General features: G+C 37.0%; 1 protein-coding gene across 1 annotated transcript in view; it reads left to right on the top strand.

Annotated features, from left to right (window-relative positions):
- SLC13A1 (solute carrier family 13 member 1) overlaps window positions 1–24,479 on the top strand; it is a gene marked incomplete at both ends in the record, with an annotated part of 68,144 nt that overhangs the window by 30,885 nt on the left and 12,780 nt on the right. The window contains 4 exons of the mRNA XM_084229271.1: window positions 6,741–6,892; window positions 17,329–17,448; window positions 22,230–22,328; window positions 22,760–22,861. Of these exons, the coding sequence (XP_084085397.1) occupies window positions 6,741–6,892; window positions 17,329–17,448; window positions 22,230–22,328; window positions 22,760–22,861 (473 nt within the window). The remainder of the gene's footprint in view (window positions 1–6,740; window positions 6,893–17,328; window positions 17,449–22,229; window positions 22,329–22,759; window positions 22,862–24,479) is intronic.

Raw genomic sequence — 24,479 nt, 5'->3', positions numbered from 1 at the left:
TCAATTGCAATAAATATTTTATTGTAGTTAAAGGGGATTATATATTCTCAACTTATTAGGTGCAATGCTTTCCAAAAGCCTGTTAGATTTGTTGTGCTTTTCAAATCTTCCTAAACCTACCAATGTTTTGTCTGCAGCAATTAATGAAACTGTTTTATTAACAACCTCCCTCAATGATGTGGATTCATCTATTTTTTCTTAGAGTTCTGTCAAGTTTGGTGTATATATATATATATATATATATATATATATATATATATATATGTTTATATATACACACATATATTATGTTATGTCCCTATCAGTTTAGAATGTTTTATGTTCCCAGTTAATAAATATTTTTATCATTCTGTAGTTCTCTTCATATATAGTGTTTTTCAGTCTTAGAGTTTATTTGATTGATGATAATGTGCAGTGCCAACTTTCTTAAGACTAGTGTTTACCCTGAATTTCTTATATCCTTTCACTTTCAATAGTTTTGTGTCTTTATACTTCAGCTGTATCTCTTGTATAAGCATACCACTCACATTTGTGTTTTGATTCAGGTTGAAAATTTTTGCTTGATGACTGGTTCATTTGAGCTTTTCACAGTTTTATAAATTTAGAATAATTTCTACTGCCAATTTTCTATATTTCCCAAAATATTCTTTCCATCTCCTTCCTGCATTCTTTAATAGTTTTTTTCTTTCTTTTACTTTTATTTCACCTTAAATACACACACACACACACACACACGTGCACACACACACGACGCGCTATGTTCCTTATCTATCAGTTTAGCTGTTCTGACCAGGTGTATAAGTCAGCTAAGGCTGCCATAACAAAATGTCACTGACTTGGTGGTTCAAATAACAGAATTTCTCACAGTCTGGAGGCAAGAAGTTCAAACTCATGGTGCCATCATGGTTGGTGTCTGGCAAGGTCTTTCTTCCTGGCTTCTAGTCCCTGTGTCTTCACATGACTTTTCCTCTGTGTGTTTACAGAGTTACTAAATAACTTCTCTATAGAAATCATTTAAAGTGATGTGCCCATTATGAGAGGACTGGTTTGGTTAAAATTAGAAATTATAATGTTATTTACTTACTTAATTCAATATGCCTACAAACAAAGGCACATTATAGAGCTTTTACTTTCCCTTCTTTTTTTTAACCTATATTATATGCCAATATATGGACCATGAAGGCACCAAGATCACCTGTGTATTAATTATTAAAGTTAATTAACATTTCATATAAAATATTACATGTACCCATAAAAAGGCAGGTCCTTTATCACAAAACTCTATTAAAGCAAGAATAAATATTAAGTCACAGAGTCAATTGTATAAATGTTAAGAGGGGAGATAACAGAAAAATTTTTCTGGATCCTGGAAAAGGATAGGAAAGAGAGAAATGACTCTGTTATCCCACAAAAGCAGAATTCTAAGTTGGCAGTGAGGAAAGTCAACAAACAACTCAACATCTTCATTGTTGAAAATTGGGGATAGTTTATACCTGTTTATGAAGCAGTTAAATTTTCAAATTTCCTCCCCAGCTCTACATGGATGCACCTGCTGCTCCTCCACCAAACAAGTTTAATCCTTAGACAATGGAAAGTGTAGGGGAGGGGAACCAGACACAGCTCAGAGCCCAGAGAGGGCTTCACAATGAAGTGGGGACAGTTTATATGCTGAATATTGTGAACCCATCTTCCACCCCATCAGCCCCAGCAGCCTGGCTTATACTCTCTGGAAGTCAGAAGAGGAGACAAGAAAGTTCTTCCTTGGGGTCTGCAGTCAGCACAAGAGAAAAGAAATAAAAAGGGACAGTCAGATAATACCACAGTGGAGCCCACTGTCAATGGCAAATCCCAAAGCCCATGGACAAAACGACAGACCAGCTTTTCACTGCTTTAAATGAGCAAACTGCCATAGTCCTGAACATCTGAAGAAATTCTCAGGCATGAAGAGAAAGTCCCAGACAAACCAAAAAACCCCAGAAACTTGCAGGACAGAGACTGCAAGAAGATGAAAAGATCAGAAAAGAACAATCATGGGTATATTCAGAGAGAGAAAGAAATCACATCTGTGAAATAAGAATGGCACTCTTTTGGCATTCTAAAAATAGCACAGAAAGAAAAGAATCCATAAAGTAAATATAAAAGATAATATAAATAGAAAATTTAGTAAGAAATAAGAACAAACTAGATAAAGTAATCAGCATTTCATAAAAAGAATAGAGAAAATCAAGGACTTTAAAAATTCAAGAAACTTTCTATAATGGAAGAAAATAATTTTTATGACTAAAAGCCCCACTTGATGCCAAAAAATCTATAAAACAGACTCACGCATGGAAGGTCATGGAGATTTCATAATACTGAGGATAAGAAAATAAGAATAACTAAAGATTCTTCTACAGCAACACTGGAAACTTGGAGACAATAGGGGAAAGACACCTTCAAAATGCTGAATAACTTCCACTCCCAATTGAGAAATCAACATGCACTCACAATACCAAGTGAGAGGCTCATCTCATGTCAAGAGAGTGCTTTGCACAAGCAGGAAGATCCTGGAAGTCATCCTGGAGGAGATGGCTCCAAAGCAATGAAATTATAGAATATATGATGTAGATTTGGTTTTCTGCCATGTAATTGTCTTGAGAGAAGATTTAAATAATCACAGAATATTTGGAGCTGGTTTGGTGTTATATACATGTACATATAAGCAAATAAGGAGGTAAAATAGTCATTGTAACTCAGGTAGGGGAATACAAAACTGGGAAAATAACATATCCTGCTCCTGAGCTGTTGATAAATCTCTGGCTTCAGCTCTTCTGGGACATAATGGGAGGATGATGGAAATATGAAAAGTAGAAGTGTGGTCAGTGGAGGAGTCTTTGGAAGAGAGCTGTATGCTGATTGTCCAACAGTGGGAATTTAATCATAGCCTCAATTTTAGAACATTGTAAATATAAAGAAGAAGGTAAATTTTAAATGGCTTGTCACTGACAAGCAGAAGATGGCTAAAAGGATTTAACATTTTATGTAATTAGCCTTGCATAATTAAGAAATAGAAACCTGGATGGTTTCATATCTGCTCACCCCATTGAATTATTTTGCACAGCCCTGTGGAGACAACTGGTTTACTCCATAGTGATTCATGAACTCTGCTTTCAGCACCTTGGGACAGAAATGTGTGGCCTGTCCCCGGAATCTGCCCTCATGACCACCAGGTGGCAATAGTGAGTCACATCTGGTCCAGAGGATTTTAGTTCTGAAATGTCTGTGGGCACCATGTAATGATGCCATGGGTTTCTGGATTTGGTCATGTTCTAAACAAATTACAATTGGTGAAAGAAATTCTCACAAGGTCTTATCTTCGTGTGAAATAATGAGTGTATGACAGAATTGGATTTGAATAAAAAACACAATAGGTTATAATTGCTGTGATATAAGCGCTATGGCATAAACTGCAGTTGAATATGAAGTCTCAGATGTAGGTTTAAAAATCACATAAGTAAAATGTGTTCTAGAAGACAAGATGGTACCTTGGAATTTACTGAAAGGGACTCAGATACAAGGATTCAGATAAGGCTCATTCAGGACCCATTTTGCTCTTTTGAAAAATTTGGTCTTTTTACTAGATAATCTCAAAATACCTGTGTGCGCTATTAATCTAAGATTCTTTTACATATTTAAAACTGTTCCTATGATTGTGAAATATCTATCAAGCATCAAGAAGGTACTAAATGCCTCCCAATACCCATCCCGTTATTAATATTTTGACATTTCATTTCGATCTTATTTCTAGGCACATATATATGTGTGGGTATATTTTTAATTTTAAAAAATACACAATTATGAACATTTAATTTTACTTAAGTCTCTGTCAGGAAACATAAATCAAGCACTTTCCCATTCACAATATGTCAATGACACTGTCCTTCGGTCTCCAGCACAGATTTTCTCTGGCCTCTTCTTCCCCAACTACCCTGGCCTCACCTTCCAAATGCTTTGTGCCTCCTCCCCTCTTCACTGGGAACATTCTTTTTTTTTTTCTCTCCCAAACTCTTAGGAGGAAACACATCACATACTACACACACACCAAATTCCTCCTCTTCCATTTAGGGAGAAACGTAGTGATTGGTACTCATGGCCTCATACTTCCCATTTGGAATGATTTAGTCCAGTCCCTCTTGGGTGAGGGTCAAGCTCATGGTCTCAGGTTGAAACTGCTATCTTGGGCAGAACACTAATCTGCTGAGGCCCTTCCATCTGTCCTCATAGTTACTGTACAATAATCGACTCAATTACTGGCTAATGTCGGGCTTTTTTGCTCATGGCCTCTACCCCTGCCCCTTCGCTCCTGACTTAAATATCATCTCCTTTACTAGGTCAGCTCAGCCATCACAGCCCTAAGCCAACATATCAATAGAGGTCAGCCAGTGGGGTTCATGTTTACTAACTAAAGACACACAGTGGACACCCCATCTTACCCTGAAACAACTCCACTTAACTCTGAACACATATGATAATGTGTTGGTGTTACCATACTTACCAAAGGATTTGAATTTATCTTGAATTTTAATGTGTTTTTAAATTGTGATATTTACAGAAGCATCAACTTATGTGTAATAGCATTGATGTATTTTAAAGATCTTTAGGGAAAAGGTGTGGAAAAACCCATAGGGGTGAAAGTGTGGCAAATATTTTAATATGTTCCTATTTTGATTTTTATTTTATATCTTCCAGTGCATTTCAGTTTAATCATTGTTTTATATATGTATCTATTTTCAGTTAAATTTCCAGATAAAAATCCATTTTTTTCCTTTGTATTTTTGAAGGTTTTAGTATGGTAATGAGAGATTATATGTACAGTACATACTTAAAGTTCTATTCTTATTATCAATTTAATAATATCCAAATTATACATCACTTTCTGGTTTGTGTTTGAAGTCTTCCCTATAGTAAAATGGTTAATATTTAAGATTAGTGAATAATTAATAAATAAATTTAATAGTTAATAAATTTCAGTGATTTGTGCCACTCACAAGAATTTTCAAACTCATCATGCTATTTTATTTGCATACCATTTTTAGCAATTTTCAGCTGAAACTTTTCTTACAGGGAAAAATACAATTCATTTCTATGTAGAAAATATGAGGCAAAAGGAGACACCTATAAAATAATTTATCTTGGATGAAATGTGGGTATCCTTGGGGGCTAACCTCTAAGTTAATTAGAAAGTAAAAGGAGAATTACAACCCAGTGCACCTGCCCCTGCCATGTTAAATGCCATTCCCATATCTGTGATGGCTTTTAGTGAACAGCAAATTTTTCCTTATCATGATTTCCAAAAAAAGAACTTTCAGTGCTGATGTCATAGACAGTATGCTTATCTGTATGGAGCAGGACAAATCTTGTGTTTCTAGATTTATGAAAAACATCTAGTTTTTTTTGGTTTGTTTTTTGTTTTTTAGTGCTGCAGTATATAGAACAGCCATTAGAAGGCTATTACAGTAACCCAAATCAGAGTTAATTCTGACTTACACCAGGCAGTGTTGGTGATAAAGATAAAATTGATAGGATTTGGTGGATAAGGAAGAGAATATTTTCAAGGAGGAAAAGCAATGGAGTATATTGACTGAGGGCATGGGCTCCAGGCAGTACTGCATGGTTTCAAAATCTGCCATGGCCAGGCGCTTTGCCCCCTGTGTTTGTATATGCATTTACTTGCAAAGTGGGATAACAATACTAACTTCATTGTGTTGTGAGAAGAGCGTGAATTTAACCATTGATTTGATTTTAACTTAGAACAGGGCTCATTACCTTGGAAGTACACAGTAAGCATTTACAGCTATTGGATGGAAATGCTATTAGCTTATATAGATAGACTTTGATTAACAGTGATTGCACAATGGTGGTCCCATTTGGCTCTTCCATACATCTGCAGTGTGTAGTGGGTTGTAGCATCTGAGGTTGGTGGAGTCACCCTCTACAACCCACAGCCACGAAACCACCCAACACCACACTTCTCAGGTCATTAAGGAACTGTCATTGAGGAATTGTGGCTCTAGGCATCCTGAAGAAGAAAGTTTGAGGAAGAAAATAGTGAATTTGGTTTTGAGCATTTTGGAATTGGAGTTTCATTTGAGGCATTCAGATTATGTTGAATAGGTAACTGGATATGTAGGTCTAAAGGAAGTGTGGGCTGAAGGCAGGATTTTAGTGTCTGGTATAGCTATAAATCAATGAAAGTATATATAACATTTCTCTAAGGAGAATTTATGAAATTCTCTAAGGAGAAATGTTATAGTGAGAAGAGACAAGGGCCTGGCACTTTCAAGAAATTCCAGGGTTTTTTTTTTAATTTTTAAAATTTTTAAATATTTATGCACATGGGAGCTGGGGTGTAGGCCAGAGGTGCAGGGGGTGAGAAGACCCACCAGAGACAGAGTGGGGAGCAGAACAGGCAGATCTACCGAAATACACTGCCGAGAGGAGCAGCGAGGCAAGGTCTGCTGTGCCATGTGGATCAGCTCCCTGGCCAGGGAACTCATGCTGCAGTGGCTGTCAGTAGCTTGATAGTGCTGACTTGACCCCCTTGCACCACCAAGGAGGCCCCTCAAGAAATTCCAATTTTAAAGGCTTCAACATACAAGTTTATGGAGGACACAAACATTCAGTTTATGACAAATGTTATTACTGCTGGTTATGACCACAAGTAGAGCTATTCTCACATCCTATATTTTCTTGTTGCACAGAATTCAGGCACAGGAACCAGATACCGAACAAAGAAGGACCATATGATGTGTAAACTTATATGCCTGTGCATTGCTTACTCTTCCACCATCGGGGGGCTGACCACCATCACTGGTACCTCCACCAACTTGATCTTCACTGAGCATTTCAATATGTAAGTGAAATTATTGGACTAATGTCATAATGAATGGACAGTACATAACCTATATAAATGACTTTAACCAGTTTCAGAAAATACAGAGAGAGTGAAGCTAAATTGAGTTAACTCCCCTTGATTCCCCATCAGAACATTTACAGAACTTTCCTTCACTGAGAGTTAAATACGTCAGACATAGCAAACTAGCTGATGACTACAAATTCCCCAGGTCAGCTCTTAAGAAAACTCTGGACAGACTCCGCTGATCAGAGAAGACAGTTTTCTCTATAAATATTATTGCAAATGGTCTCCAGCAAAAGTAAAAAGGCATTATTTGTAAGGGACAATTTATGTAGGGCTTGGAGACTGCCATTTGAAATTAGATGACTGAGTGTTAACAAAGGAACTAAGTACAGAAGTCTTGGCTTTGGAATTCAAAAGATTGATGGCTTGGGTAATTATAATAAATGGTAGTAACAGTGTTCTAAGTACAAATGTGTGGCTCTTAATTATAAGTTTAAAGCTTGATAGTAACCCATTGCCAAATATGAGACCCTGGATACAATCAGAGCACCTGAGCTCAAAGTTCCACAATTTTCAGTGATTTACAATATGAATTTGAACAATTAAAAAAAAGTGTATTACTCTTCCAAAACTTAATTTTCCATAAATTAAAATTAAATGAGGTAAATGCTTTAAAAGTACTTGGATCTATATAAGAACTATTGAAGCAATAACTTGAATGTCCATGCCTTTATGTGAGAGTGAACATTGAGTCTACCATCAAGGTATATCTTCAGGTTCTAATAGGACCGATAATTTGCAGAGTTCCAGGAAGCTTAGGAGCATTGAGGATGCCCTAGAAAGGATTTAAATCCTTTTCACAGAAAAATTATGGTTCAAAGGCAAGAAAGGTACACTCCAGAAAGAAGAGTCACAAATTCTACACACTTTCTGAAATTATTTGCAAAATGTTGGACATTCATAATTTTTCTAAGAAATCTAAGATTCAAAAAAGCCTCACTCTCCATTCTAGAAAGAATGAGAATGTATGCAGTGGTCTAGCAGCTCCAGGACAATGTAGCTCAGACCTCCATGTGTAACTATTGTTTCACAAGTACACGTCCATCAAGAGTACTCCAACAACCAACTTAGAATGAAACATTTAAAAGGCATTTGGTTTATAAATGGGACACTTCTGAAATTCACAGTGCTGGAGAGGATTTATGAAAAGTCTCCCCTAACTGCAGGAAATGTATTCAATCTCTTTCTAGAAACTGGAGTTCTATCCTTTCTCATGCAATCCTCAGGGAAAATGATTCCACATTTTCGATCTCTCTCTTAGATCTCTTCTTCCAAAATTTAGAGCAATTTTTTATTGTTTTATCCTTGCTGGTGTGAGAGAACTGCTGATTTCCACCATTCCCATGAAATTACTTGATAGGGTCAAAGGAATCCATATTGGGTTTACCTTTGCTCTTCATGTTCTTGTACAATATATTAACCAAATGTTCATCTTTTTATTTAACTGTTCCCTGGTCTTATTGAATGCATTAATTCATTTGCAATGGCAGACTGAGAGCACTACAGCACTTCCAGCAAAATATAACTATATTCCCTAATTGTCTAATCTTCTAATTCTCCTAATCATAGAAATTTCACCAAAATAATCTTTAAATTTGAAATTGCTTAAAATATACTTTAAATGTGTTAATTTCTTTTCTTCAAAATGTTGCTCTAATATTAGGAATTATATACAAGCTAGGAAAAAATGCCAAGAATCCTCTTTTGATGGAAAATGCTGGAATAGAAGTAGGGGAGAAAACAGCCCTTTATGAAAAATATAACTGATATTATTAAACAAGCCAGGTATTTAATAAACTCTTAAATCTTATCCCTAAAAATACAAAAACATCCCTAAGCAACAAGAGAATGAAATGCATTTAATTTCATTAGAAAATTTCCAGAAACTGAAAACAACAGGGAGAATAAAGGTTTATATTCTTTGTCCAAATGTTTGAAACTGGAGAGAACTAGCCATTTATTTCCAAATTCACTATGCATGAAGCCTGAGAGTCAGTGATTTCCTACTATTCACATTTAGAAACCATATTACAAGTAAACATGAGGGAACATTGGTTAATACATTTCAAAGTCTTTATCCATCCATTTACACATGTATTATATATAATATATAGATACACATTTGTATGTATATCTGCATACATAAAATGTATTTTGTTCTCCTTTTTTAGACACAAAAAATAGCAGTGAATTCTGAGAAAACTTAAATTTTGTTTTGTGCCAATAAAACAACTTTATTCACTCAGTCACTCAACAAACATGTACTGATGACTGACAATGTACAGGGCACTGTTTTGAATCCTTTTAGAGAATGCAAAGGATAAACCTGCCAGGAAGATTCCATCTGGCTGTCTAGACAAAACATACATATGTAAAAACCGTTAAAAATATTATGAACATGGTAACATTTGTTTTTGACATACAGGGGGATGTAAACTAACATGTATTAAGCTCCTGTCAGATAATCCCCATGCATTATCATGTACACATCTCCTAAGTGTCCTTGTCATGGAGGGGGCTACAATGATGATTAAAAGTGTATACTTTTGGGTCAAAATGTCCATGTTCAAATCTCAGCACCTTCCATTTACAAACTAGGTGACTTGGGGCAAGTTATTTAATCTCTAAGTTTGCCGCTTTGCCAGAAGAATATGATCTCTCTCTTAGAAAGTTGTTTAATGCTTCACATTAATAAGTAGCACTTAAAAAAGTACCTAACACAGAGCAGGTGTTCAATGAGTGTTGATTATTGTTATTATTGGGGCTGAGAAAGTGGACCTCAGCTTAGCTGAGTAAGTACCAAACCAGAATCAGTCAGACCCCAAGAGCTGTTTCCCCCCCAAATTACCTCCCTGGACACATAGTTGAACAGGCATGCTGAAAGAGGACTTTGGGTATGTGAAACACCCCTTAGTCACTAGAGAACATTTGCTTATGCAATGTAGTCCTATCTTAAAGAAGATAAACACATTTATGGGGAAAATGAATGCAAATAATTCATACAACCAAAGCACCAGAAGTCTGTAGCAGGTTTTGGAGGGGAGGGTGGCATAGTCAGCACAGTTTAGAAGAGCAGGGTGCAGATGACTGGCATTCTAAGAATCTGGGAGCAGCAGACAAGTTCAGAGTCTGTTAGTAGCGCACCAACAAAAAGTGGCAGAAGTAGGCTAGTTATAAAGTGATAGGAGAATTTAGATGCAAGATGTCACAGTGAGAAGGTGGCAAGTAACTAGGTGTGAGGATTTAAAGGTTAAGAGGATTTGAGGCAATTCTGGGAACTTCTAGAGAAGATATGGCATGTCTTCTGGAGAAATTAGTAAATTTGATTTTAGAGATATTGAAAAGGACTGCTCAGATCCTATCCATAGGGAGATTTTTAGCAGGTGTCTGAATAATAAAAACACATTGTTGTTATACGTTTGGAGGCTATATATAGGTATGAACCTTTAAATCTTGAGTGTAGACGTGGTCCTAAAAGGAGCAAAAGGATAAAAGAATTAAGACATGGATAGACTCTTAGAGAATATTGACTAGAAAGAAGATGAGAAAGTTAATCAATGTAGAACAACCAGGAGCTGTGGTATCTTAAAAGCTAAAGGAGAAAGCCATTTGCAACATGGAGGATGAGAAAGAAGCAGGCAACGTGCAGAAGAGCCAAATAGGAGGAGGCTGAAATAGGGCTATTTTCAGTTCTCAGCAAGAGAGCAGGCTCAGGGAAATATCAGGTTGTGGGGCAGAAATCAGACTAAAGAGTGAAGGAGCATGTGTAGTGGGGAGAGGAAAGGAGCTTGCTTAAGTGATACTTCCAAATTTGACAGAGAAAAGAGGAAAGGAAGAGGAGGTGGAGGGTCTTCTATAAGGGAGACGTAGGTTTGGTTTTGTATCTCAGAGAATTGGGACATTTGTATTGGAAAGAAACAAGCAAGGGTGTAAAAAAAAAGTCATTAATAAAAAAGTAAAACAGAGGATTATGGGGGGGGGGGGAAAGGCAGAGAATGTCACCTAAGAGTCAGATGGAAGCAGAAAGGAATTTGAAATGAGTAGAAATATCAGTCTGGGTAAAGAAGGATGTATCCTCCTGAGTGCAAATGAGAGGGAAGGAGAGAAGCTTTGAAAAGAGAAATTTCAAATCATGCATACGACTTGCTCATTTCACAGATGAGGAAACAGGCTCAGGAATCTTGAGTGATGGTCCTTGCCAGGGGACGTGGGAGGAGAAGACAGCCTGAGTGCTGCTGCCCTTTCCACTCTGCAGTCCGCCTGTCACCTCGCAGGCCATAGGACGGTACTGTGTTGACAATATTCTTAAAAAGCAAGTTGCTGCCAGTAACAATTAAGGACTGCATTGGTATTCTCATCTACATGTTGCATTTTCTTTTTATAAAATATAAAATTGCACACATCATAAATACTATTTGAAATAGTTGCAAAGCTGAGTGTGTGGCTAGTTAGACTAAATCACTCCCTTGTCACATATAACTTGAAATGTGAGCTTCAGGCGAAGTTATGTATCTGATTCAATACTAAAGTATGGAATATCTTGCATTCCAGAAATATCTTGAAATCTAATATCTGTGGCATCTAAGTTTGACCCGGTGTGATTAATTCACCACTAATCTTAACTAATCCTTGGAATAGGACATTCTGGAAGTAGTCATTGGTCCACTATTTCCTGTTGCAATAGTACAGATTTATTCAATGTTTGTTGACTCCTGCATTAGGTAAAGGCTGCTTCCTTAGTGTTCTCTACCTGAATCTTATGCCCTTCTGCTTCACTGGTAGAGTCTTCCAGTCATCACTCATTCTCTTCCTCTCTAAGCACTGTTGTTAATGAACACCACCCTGTAATTAGCCGGATTCTCCCCTCTCTGGTTCATGAAAGACATGCCAATTCTGTGAACTTCTTTACTTGTGGACACTAATTCTGTTCACGTACTCATTATTCCCATCTCCTCTTAACATAAACTATGCTCATAATTCTATAAACTTTTCTTATCATCACACCCACACAACTACCACCCTTGACGGTTGCAAGCTTGCAAAGGCTGAATGAATCATTGTCTTACTCTTCTGTTAGCTCTCAAGGGGCATAGGTAGGTGATCAATAAATAGTGACTGAGATGAACAATACCAAGACATAAATGAATTGCTGATTGCTCTTGGGGATCATCTAAATATTTTTTATCTTAAAATTATTAATGAAAATATTAGTAGGAACAGCTACTTGCTTTTATAGTTTTGATCTATCAATATCATTTAACAAATACAATAGTTATTAAACACAAAAACACATCTATTACATTAAAAGTGGGAAGTTATTACAAGTATAATTTCATAGCTTGCTGATAATCACAGTATATTATTCATTTTGTGAGTGTCAGCTTTGGATAAGGTGTGTATACAAACCAGCTTGAAGGAAGCTGTGTTATTAATGGTCAGCACAGTCACTGTTGCAAACTAATTATGTATTAATAACTACTCTAAGTTTACAAACCAAGGAGTGGTAAAAGAAATATATTTATAGGCGCACTAAATGTACAGCCAATTTCTCTAACTTCTCTTGGCTAATTACAGAGGGAGAAGGTAAACTAGTTACCTGGCAATAGGCATTTTCAAAAGTTTCCACAATTTTCCTTTCAGAGATGAAAAATATAAATTTCTCAGAACAAGAGATACGGGCAGATACTATAGAAGGAATCTGGATATTGCAGTGTCTGGACTGATTCCTTGGTTCAGATTACCATCCTGCTTTGGTGAACATCAATTTTTTCATCTGCAAAGTGGGCTCAGTTTTAGAATTAATAACATTATTGAGAGGATTAAATAGCATAATGGATGTGGTTCTTTCAGAAGGTCTGGTGCACAAGGTCTTATCAATGATGTTGGCCATTTTTGTTGCTGCCTCTGCTTTTGCTATTGCTGCTAGAAATCTAAGCCTGGCTAATGCATAGCAAGTGAGTATTCAAAAAGAAACCTCTGGAAGTACACAAATAAAGAACTGAAATTTTCCTTTGACTCAGAAATAATCAAAACGGTCATTAATCAAAAGGATGATTATCAGTGTGGACACTAGCTTAATGACAAAAATCTATTACAAGGCTGTAAATTTCCACACCTGCATCCATTCTTTTGAGACCATTTCAGTGTATCTCATTAGTATTAAAGTTATTCATCATTTTGTGTTGGGCATGTGAACAGTAACAATAATTCTGTCAATCCTGACACATGTACTGTAGACCAAAGCTTGTTCCATTATGATGCAATCAGTTCTATCATTGTTCTACAATATCCTTAACACAGAAAGTGTGTGCTCCAGCTAATGGATGTTTTAGAATATATGTGGCATTTTCTTCTTTTACCTGGGAGGTGGAGTTGTGGACATTGTATTTTCATGCAAAGAGGGTGTGTTATGAACACTCCTCCTATGTTAAAAATTCAAATTGCACAATCTGTGACCTTGAGCAATCCATTTAACCTTCTGGGCCTCTGTCTTCCCATCTAAAGTGGAAATATAATGCTTTCCACAAAGGATTTTTGTTAGAATTAAATATGCTTAGCTCATCAGCTCTTCCTTCACCACCACCTGATCTCTAAGACATAAAATGACATGGCTGCCTTTTCAGTTCTTCTTATTTCCATTTATTCTTGAAATTACTGTATCTATTTCTTTGGTTTTATAATGCCACCTTTATGTTAATAACAACCAATTTTATTTTTCTAACCTACCCCTTTGTTCTCTATTCCATACTCAGTTATCTAACACGGCCATTTGGGACACTAAGGGACATCTCAAATAAATACTCCCACAAACAGTATTCTTGATCTCCCACTCCACCTGTTCTTTCCTCAAATTGAATTTCCATAAGTGACACTTTTTACCATTTCCCACATTTTCCTCCAAGATATTTAAAATCAATAACCTTCTCTTCATCTTGGCTGTTACCAGTCTAAATTAAACTAAAATCTACTCTACTTCCTACTCTATACCACACTCCTCTGCAAAACCTTGTCTTCCAGACAGGTTTCCCTGTAAATTTGTCTTCCATTGCTAGGTGATAAGTTGCATCAGTTTAGTGGCCTAAAGCAACACACATTTATTATCCCACAATTCCTGTGGGTCAAGAGTCTAGGCACAGGTTAGCTGAGTCCCTTGCAAAGAATCTCATCAGGCTAAAATCAAGGTGTCACTGATCTTAGTGACACCTTAGAAGTCTCCATATAGCCCAGGTTCCCAATCCAAGCTCATACAGGTTGTTGGCAGAATTCATTTTCCTGTGGTTGAATTACTGTGGTGGTCCGTTTTCTCCTATTGGTATAGGGTCATTCTCAGCAACTGGGAGCCCCTCCTAAATCCTTACCAGGGATGGTCCCTTCCTTTGGTAACATGGAAGCTGATTTAGGCCAGCAGGAAAATCTCCTGGTTAAGGATTCAGCTGATTAAGTCAAGCCCACCCAAGATGATCTTTTTTAACACATAGTCTCTTGATGGGGTCCTTATTACTACTGCAGAATCTCTTCACTATTTCCATGAAAGAACTCAATCACAAGAATAAAATCTCATTGTATTCACAAATTTTATCCATATAGGAGAGGATTATACAAGACAAGTATACCACAGGAAGAAGCAGTGGGAATCCTCTTAGAATTCCGCCTTGACTTTCACCTCTGCTGCCTTCAATTGTGAGAATCCACATAGCCAGCATCATTTATGGAAATCACAAATTTCCATAAATTACAAATTTGTTGTCTAATGTTGAATTAGACAACATTACTAGCTTAGTCCTACATATATTTGCACTCAAGGCCAAATCCCTTCTGGTGCATACAAGGTTACATCTGATCTGACCCCTGCTGGCTATTTCTTCGATTTTATCTCATAACACTTTAAACTTAGCTCAGCACCCACAGCCATACTGGCCTCCATTTGATCCTCAAACACTCCAAGTTCATTCACACTTCAGGGCCTTTGTATTGCTGTTTTCTCTGTCTAGAATGCTATTTCCCCGCCATTTCCATGACCTACTCCTTGCCATTTAGATTTAATTTCAAATACACTTTTCTTAACCACACTACATAAAATTGCTCCTTCCCCTTAACATCTTTTATTACATTATTGAGCTTCACTTTTTGAACCATTATATGCCTACCTGCTTATTGCCTATGTTCCTCACTTCAGTGTATACTTTATGAGAACCCAGATTATGTCCCCCTAATCCACCACTGTATTTCCAGTGACTGGAAGAGGATCTGGCACATGGTAGACACCAAAACACAATGTTAGGTGAAAGAGGATTCTATCAGAATTAAACATACTTAGCATAGTTCATACTGGAAGGAATCTTTCGCTGCTTTAGGCCAGAACTTACAGTTTGTCTCATTGATGGGATGTGAAAAAGTGGACAGGAATAGCCCTTGTGCAACTAATCCCCTAGAGTGTGCCATTCTGTCCATTTTCATTCAAAATACTCATTCTAGTTATAAATGTAAAGATTATGATCATGGAGGACACAGTTCTGTGTGGTTGTTTATATACTTCCTGACTTCTGAAAAGTAATCAAAATTAGAGTTTAAGCTTTTCCAGACTTGCATTTTTCTAAAGGAACTATCCTCCCAAGCAAAAAATACTGAAAAGCCCCTCTTTAGTCAAACAAATCTTACAGGATTCTCTGCAGTGGGTGGGAAAACAATGCAGCCTGATTTTTTTAAGGTCTGAGCCACAAATGGTGAAAAGTGAAGTGGGGCCAAGGACATTGTTTTCAACCTGATTCGAGTCACATTTCTCAATGTCTTTAGACTGAACAGAATAACATGAGTCATCGACCTGTAATCCAAATCTAATGAATTGATGGGATACAAGCTTAAGACTTTTCCTCTTCATTTTATTTTTCAATTGAAAGGAACAAATGTTTTTTTAAGCAAGCATTTCTCAGTAGAAACTCATGGACTTGATAAAATGTTTTTCCATTCATCAATTCTATATATTTGCTAGTCTTTCTTATTTATCATTTGTCAGTTTCTAATTGCATAAATAGGTTATCTTTGGAGCTCTTCAAGACAGATAAAAAATTCATCCTCAAGTTGCTATTAATAGCTCTAGGATCTAGGGCAGTCACTTTTTATAACTTAAAAAATATATAAAACATTAGAAATCTAGATTTTGGAAAATTTGTTATTGTTTTAACTTTTAAGCCTTTGCATTACTTAGGAGCCGTCCTAAAATAGAGGGAACATTGTACATAAATGTGGCTTATGTTAGCACCTGTAGCAAAAAACATTTCATTTATTTACATAATCTTTCTTAAATGAAAAAATACAAGGTGTGCTTTAAATAGAACAAGAGTTTTAAATATCTATCATTTCCATAAAGTTCTCCATAGTTTGTGATTTCAAATATAATAAAATATGTTAGTTATTTTTATTGTTTTCACATATTCTCTTTACTCTCTGGATATCCAATTCTGTCTTTGTGTTACTGAATCAAGAAAAAAAGTGAAAAACAACTCTTTCTCAAATTCCATTTTTCCTCCCATAGTCATAAAATTGTCATAACGATATGAGGATTTACACTGCCGTTTGCAGCAATAAATGTAAGCTTACCCAAAAAACTGTGCTTATGTCTGCCTTTTTTTAATTGAGACTGTTTTATGAATATGTGAGGTAAAGAGTGGAAAATAACTGGGAGAGATAAAGGAAAAATTGATGTGTCTTCAAAACTCTTAATTATCTTTGTCTAGTCCAGATTTATCCATATGACTCAGTACCAAAGTGCTGTCTAATTCTAGGATGAAAGGGCTGGCACCACTTGGTGAGATGGTGGCAGTTGTTTTGGGGTAGAAGAAAAAGGACAAACAACTGAGAAGCAAGATAAGACAGATCAAAGCCCCTTCCTCGGTGCCTGGGATACCAGCTACTCCTGAGAAATAATCACATACATTCATTCCATTTAGTTAATCTTCATCTGTTCCCAAGTCTGCCTATTGGCCTTTCTGCATTCATAGATGGATGATGTGTATACTATCAACCACACACACACACACACACACACACACACACACATTATACCCATTTCTTGTGCATTTAATGAGTGGCAAGTACTGTACTAGACTCTTTCACTAGCACTTTCTTATAGAGTCAATAAAGGGAACAAAAATCATCACATGCCTATTCTTGCTTTGGAAGGGAGGAGTATTAACCACGTTGTTACAAGACAAGAGACAAGGAATTCAACTCTTGATATTGCATTTAGCAAGGAGCATATCTCCAACCCACTTTCTTGGCTCAGGAATAATATGAACTGCTGCTTTCCAGAGACTTCCAGAAAGGGTTTCTCTGTGTTCCTTCCATGAATACTTTTCCTTCTTGTCACACAGGCGCTACCCTGAATGTCACTGCATCAACTTTGGATCGTGGTTTTTGCTTTCCTTCCCAGCTGCTGTTATTATTCTACTCTTGTCCTGGGTCTGGCTTCAGTGGCTTTTCGTAGGATTCAAGTAAGTAAATACTCCACATTAATCAGACAAATAACGGTGTCTCAGTTCCAAGTTCTCAGCTGTTCAGCCAATACTCTTTCCGTATTTCAGGAATCTCTGCATTTCTCATTCACAAAACGGCATTGGCTGTGGGACAGTTAGTAGAAAGCAAATCCATCGTGTCCCCTTTGAAGCCAAGATGGTATTAATAGGTGAGAAGTGCATAAGGAGCTCATTAGGCAGAGGATCCAAAACAACTTGTTAAAGTGGAAATTGAAGAGTTTTCCTCTTCTCTTGGATTACTGTGGGGATTCCCTTGGGTTCTTGAGCTGCTTTAAACAGTACTATGCAGGGCTTCCTACTTTATACTAGCACCAAAATTGATATGTCCTTGAAACAGTAAGATAAGGACCTGAGAGGGTATGCTGTAGAAAGAATATTGGTTTGGAATCAGGAGATCAGGGACAAGGTTGTCCCTCTCACAGCCCTGATGTGTGTTCTTGATCCTTTCTCAGACTCAGTATTTCCAATGGTAAAATAATAGAATTTAAATGGAAGATCAGGAAAATCATTTCCAACACTAATTCTAACACTGGCTCAAAGTTGAACACGTAGGGTCTCCCCTGTGGCGCAGCAGTTGAGCGCTGGATTGTGAAGCTGCCCGCAGCCTCTGAAGCACGGGTTCAATCCCCGGCTGCTCCCCGGCCACCAGAGGAGGGTCCCACATGGCGCGCAGACCTCTCCTGCCGCCCACTGCTCCCCTCAGCAGTGTACTTGGGTCCTTCTGCCTGCTCTGCTTCCCGCTCTGGCTCTGGTGAATTCTCTCACCCTCCTGCACTTCTGACTGTACCCAGTGCTTATATAAATAAATACATAAATCTTTAAAAAAAAAAAAAGTTGAACACGTAGGAGTTGACCATATGGATGTCCAGGTAAGAATTGCTCATCAATAAAGAGTCACTAAGTGGCCTCCCTGGTAGCCTAGGAGTTAAGTCTGCACTATCCCCAGTACAGCCTGAGTTCAGTCCCCAATATATATGCTATATATATAGCTACATATTGCTATATATTCCATATATATGTATATATATAGCATCCTGAATTTCTATATATATAATTGCTATATACATATTCAAAGAGAAGTTGCAACTATTACCTTAGTTGGAACTAAAGTTGTTTGTCATAAGTATCAATGAATTCCGTGACAAGTGATAGCCAGCTTTTAAAATTATAAAAATTATTTGCTCCTTAGCAAAACCTGAAATGTAGCATGTATATCCACCAACACATACAACAAAACTCCCCCAAAGGGAGAATACCTTGTATTAAATTTTGAGGATCTTTTACTTGAGAAACAAAACAATTCAAATTCATTTTAGTTAAATAATGTCAAGGACTGTGAATAGAAACAGCATCTTATCCACCAAGTCACTGAAACTGAAGTTAGCTCTTCTACTTCTTTTGAAAAGCAAAACCCTACAATCAAGTGTTGTTCCATGCCTGTTTCCAAATTTTTAAAACTTAATCATGCAAGGACTGATAATCTTCCTGCTCCATTCCTCTTTCTAGTTTTTCTCCAGAGCTGCTGCAATTTTATCAGTAGTAGGGAGATGGTACTGATGATTTAAAAAAAACACAACTATTTGTCCAGATTGTGGAGCAGCATGTGACAGTCCTCCTGCTGAAGCAAATGTGTGGAATGTCACTGATTTCAGCAGGTGGGCATCAGAGGGGAGAGGCCAGCTGCATACTAAATGCCCCTTGCTGTAAATCCAAGCCTTTGGGGGGTCTAGTCAATTGTACAGGTAGCAATTCAGGATGCAGGGGATAGGAACCCCAAGTAATAGAGACAAGTATCCAGACACACGCCCATACACACACCCCTGTTTTGTGGTTTTTTGCTCTATATAATGACTTTATAAAATATGATTGCAACCATTGTCATTATTTTGAAATGCCCACCAGGTGTAAAGGAGAAATTAATAAGATAAAGGGCAATTTTATTGAAATGTGTCTCTATGAAAAGAAAAGTCCTATGAAGTGCACTCCTTAGACAAAGTCTATCAATCATGGTCAATGCCATGTTCAAGCATTCCCTTGCTGTCCACTGTTGGTTAGACACCGCACAGCTTCATGCTCCAGCTAATTTTTCAGTGTCCTTTTCAGTTCTGCCAGGGTGTTCACCTCCGGAGGTTTTAGATTGACAAACAGAAATTATCAGCCACTCCTTTGGCAGGCTACCATACATTCTGATTAGTGTGTTAGCTGTTAACACAGTTAACTCACCCGTTATAAATGACCCCAACCTACCTGGGAAGAGAAGCTCATCGATCATTGCCACCAAACACATTTAAATGGAGAGGTTGATGCATTGTCATATGCTTCATCAGTTCCTTTGTGAAGGCATTAACCTTCATTTGTAGCAAAGCCAATTTGGCTTTTGACTTTAACTATTTATTGTCCCCAGCCAAAGTGACAAAATATTTATTCCTACTGTGTGGGAAACAGTTTTAAGGAGTCTCATCTCCTTTTTTAATTCTATTTCCTATTCTAGAGATGTTTCTCAAGGGTCCATTGGTACGATTATATTTTGTTTATTATATATATGTAAATATCTATTATATAGTGTAGGGTAACATTTTGAGACTACCAAGACTATAAAAATTTAATATTACCTCATTGGTCTTAAATGCAACAACGTTTATCTAATTATGTCCGGGGGTCAGGTTATATACAGAAAAGTGATTATGAAGGTGTAGGAAGGATGATTTAAGAATTGAGAAAACTCTGTTCCTTTAGAGAATAACAATTTTTTTTAAAGATTTATTTATTCATGCATACAAGAACTGGGCACAGGCCAGATGCATGGAGGGTGGGAGGATTCACCAGAGACAAAGTGGGGAACAGAACAGGCAGACTGACTGAAATACACTGCTGAGGGGAGCAGCGAGTGAGGCAGGAGAGGTCTGCCTTGCCATGTGGGATTCTCGCCAGTGCATGGGAATCGAACCGGCGCTGCAGAGGTTGTGAATAGCTTCACAGCACTGCGCTCAACCACCTACACCACCAGGGGAGGCCCAGGGAATAACAATCTAAACAAATCTGGCTATCAGTTACAGAAAAATAAGTAACATGCTTATCTTTGTGTGATAGCTATTCTCATGTCACCTCATTCCTCTTGCCGGCTCCCTCATAAATGTCTCTTTTTACACCAGTGCTTTTGCAGAAGGAAATGCCTCTCTCTCTCTTTTTTCTCCCCCTCCAACCTCTCTCTTTCTCTCTTCCTTCATCTGCTTTATTGAGGTATGACTAACATGCAAAAAGTTGTAGGTATTTAATGTACACAAAACTTGATGTATGTGATGTTGGTACACCCACAAAACCATCAATTTGAATGCCATAAACATTTCCATCACCTCCAACAGTATCTTCCCTTTCCCTTTGTTTAATTTTTTTCTTTTGTGGTGAAAGTACTTACCATAAGATCTAGCCTCTTAACAAATTTTTAATTTTATATATATATATATATATAAATGTAGTATTGTTCACTATAGGGTCTATTTTATTGCCCTCCTTGGTCAACACCTTCCTCTTTCCACTCCCTAAACCCCTGGCACCACTGCGTACTCTCTGCTTCTGTGTGTTTGACTTTTTTTGGATTTCACATGTAAGTAAAATCATGCAGTATTTGTTTTTCCAAGTCTGGTTTATTTCACTTAGCATAATGCCCACTGGTCCATCCATGTTATAGAATGTAGTCTCCGGATGGACATTTGGACTGTTTCCATATCTTGACTATTATGAATAACGCTGCAGTAAACATGGGGGTGCAGATACATCTTTGAGATACAAATTTTCATACCTTTGGATATATATATTCAGAAGTACTTTTTATATTTGCATAAAAAAGTAAACTAACTGAACTACTTGTATTCATTCCAAGAGATAATCCATAAGAATCTAGGTGTTTTCATTTGTTTCTTCCTTTAGTGGGATCTAAGTCCAGAATGGAGCTTTACAAACACTGATCAAGGACCTTAGACTTCTGGAGATATAGGGACTAAATATTGGGACTAGAAATACATTGGAAAGTTATCTAGTGGATGCTAGTAGAATATAAGGGAAAAAGAAACTTTTTTTAAGATGTAAAGAGCAGAATTTAGTTCTAAGAATAGACCTTATTTGGATTCTGTCTGTGCTAGTTATGTGACTTCCCTAACCTAATATATAAATCAAGTTTAGTAAACTCAAATAAAAAATGATGTGATAACCACTCTTAAGTTTGACAAGGGTACTACTGAGTCGATAAACCAAGTATTTACTGAGAATACCTGTGTTTAGAGATAATGGACAAAGATGACATTTATGACACTTCTGTGCCCAAATAATTTATGTCACTACTGAGATAAGATGTGTGAATACAACAATCAACAATCAAGGTATACACAAATATATAAAAATATTTTTAAATATTTATATATAAAATATATAGCAATCAGGTATATAACAAAGGGTTGAATTAGAGATATGTGGCACATGGCAAAATTTCAATGGAGCAAAAGGCCTTGGGAAGGGAAGAGACCAGTGAAAGGTATCCTGGGAAATAGGGCACAAAAATAAAGTATTAAAAATTGAGCAAAAAATAGAAAAGAGGGGAGAGGACATTCAAAGAAGGATTGGAGGGAAGGTAAAAAAACACAGCTTTCTGTCATTAGCAGAAATATTGCTCTTTTATGATGCTCTCCCAGAAATACCTGTTAAGGGACACTCCTTCTCTTAACAGGTCTAATTTTTCTTTTCAGTTTTAAGGAGATGTTCAGCTGTGGCAAGACCAAAACAGTCAGACAAAAAGCTTGTGCTGAAGTGATTAAACAAGAATACCAAAAACTTGGGCCAATGAGGTAAGGTATACACACACACACACACACTCTCTCTCTCTCTCTCTCTCTCTCTCTCTCTCTCTCTCTCTCTCTCTCTCTCTCTCTCTGATTGTGCTTTACTTCTCTAAAGGCAAATAAGCATGTAGTTATCTGTAATGTATTTATCATACATGATAGGGATCCGAGTGTGATAACCTTTTTGAGTATAACTCAACATGACAAAGTACATATTTGATTGACGAGAATTTACCCAGTTGAATAGCAAAGACCCACGGAGGCATCCAGGCCTTGGCTAACTACACTGAAGCTCTCAAATGATTGACACATCCAATTTTGACAGTGTTTAGTGTTCGGCGACAAATACTCCTGACAAGAGCTCAGGGAGTTCTGACAAATGTCGGAACTAAACAAAAGAATTTGTTGGAAATAAAAGAATTGTAATTTTCTCACAGGTATCCAGAAATTGTGACCTTGATCCTCTTCATTGTAATGGCCCTATTGTGGTTTAGCCGAGACCCTGGTTTTGCTTCTGGCTGGTCTTCCCTTTTTCCAGAGTAAGTGTTGCGTATTATGCTTGTCAAATCTGTTTTATAATCCACTTTAACTCCTAAATGATTCCTGTAAGTCTAAAAGACGTCCTGAAATTTTCTTTCTTTTCTTTGAAAGGATGTTTTTAATTTTAATCTTTTCAGGAAAAAAAATGAAAATGAGTGAAGTGGAAGGGAAGGTCACAGGTAATTTGTCCATACTAACCTGTGAAGAAAAATTAGGCTTGTTTAGAAAAGACTAGTTCCATCCTTAAAAAGTTAGAAATAGAATATTCCAGAAGCCATGTTCTGTATTGAATTCGGAGCCACCCTGCTTGGTTCCATGGCTGCCTCTCCCACCTACTTTGAGCAAGTCACTGTCAGCATCTTCATGTGTAACATGGACTGATAGCAGCACTGAGAATAGTGCTTCTTTTCTCCCTGTAGAAGGTGCTATAGAAATGTGTGTTACATGAATTAAATGCCATTCATATCTTAGTAACCTGATATGAATTCATAATCTGTGCATTTTTTGTCAACAATATTTTTTAAGTCTATGGAAGGTTATTTGGTTCAGTATATTGTTCTTTTCTCTGTTTATACCCATTTTTGTGCTAGTTCACTATATATCCAGCCCAGCATCCATTTTCGGAATAAGGAATTCCTGAGCAAGTAATAAGACTTGAGTTTACAAGCTAATGTTAGAAGCTGGGTCAGAGTCAACTTTCTGTTTCGGTGTTGCAGACAAGAGCAATCCCTGCTGAGTCATGTGAAATGAGGGGGAAGATTGGAGCATATTTTTCTAAAATAAGGACCATCCTACATGTCAATATAAATACTCTGGTTTTGAGCTGTGTGTTCCCAATCTATCTTTCACTGAAGAAGCCTGACTCCTAAATTCAACACATCTCTGATTTGGATTTCCTGTCTCATATCCGCCAGCAAGAATCCATGTATTTGGAGGAAAGACTTCAAACTGTTGAGGTCATTTTGAGGTCACAAGTGTTCTGTTCACATAAAATAAAGAAATTCCTCCCTCCCTGAATCAGAGCCTTCTGTTTATATAGGTACACCCAAAGCTTTTTAAAAGGAGCAAAGTCTAAGTCTGAATTCCTAAGCTTCAAAGAGTCTAGTGACCACATCAATTCAGCAGTGCACTGGGGTATCATGGTTCAATGGCTGGCCTTCATTTTATAAGCTTTTGGTTTCCTGTAGAATAAAACTTTTCAGTTTGAGATCTCTAAACAAAAGGCAGCCTCCATTTATTCAAACATAGTTTGATACTTTGATTTGTACTTTGCAATTTTGCAATAGGACCTAGAACAACATAATTTTTTTTTTTCCTTTCTAAAATCCCACTCCGAACATTCTGGGTAAGGAGAGTCTTCTCTAAGTATCAGTGTGCAAAAAACTAAATGAATCAGACAATAGCTAATAAAGAACAGGCAGAAATCCCAATAGGAAATTCAATATAATCAGTTTCTAATGTCTGTTCCTCACTAGAGGAAAATATAATTAATTCAAGTGATGTTTGTTTGTAGCAGGAAAACACAGTGTATTTGCTATGAGCAGAAACTCATGTTACCTGGAATTCTGAGAGAAAACAAAAGGAAAGAGAACAAAGGCTTGAGAGAAGGGATTTGAA

This window comes from Talpa europaea (assembly GCF_964194135.1).
Source record: "Talpa europaea genome assembly, chromosome: 3".
In the NCBI taxonomy this organism is placed as follows: Eukaryota; Metazoa; Chordata; class Mammalia; order Eulipotyphla; family Talpidae; genus Talpa; species Talpa europaea.
This window is presented reverse-complemented; position numbering and strand designations above follow the sequence as displayed.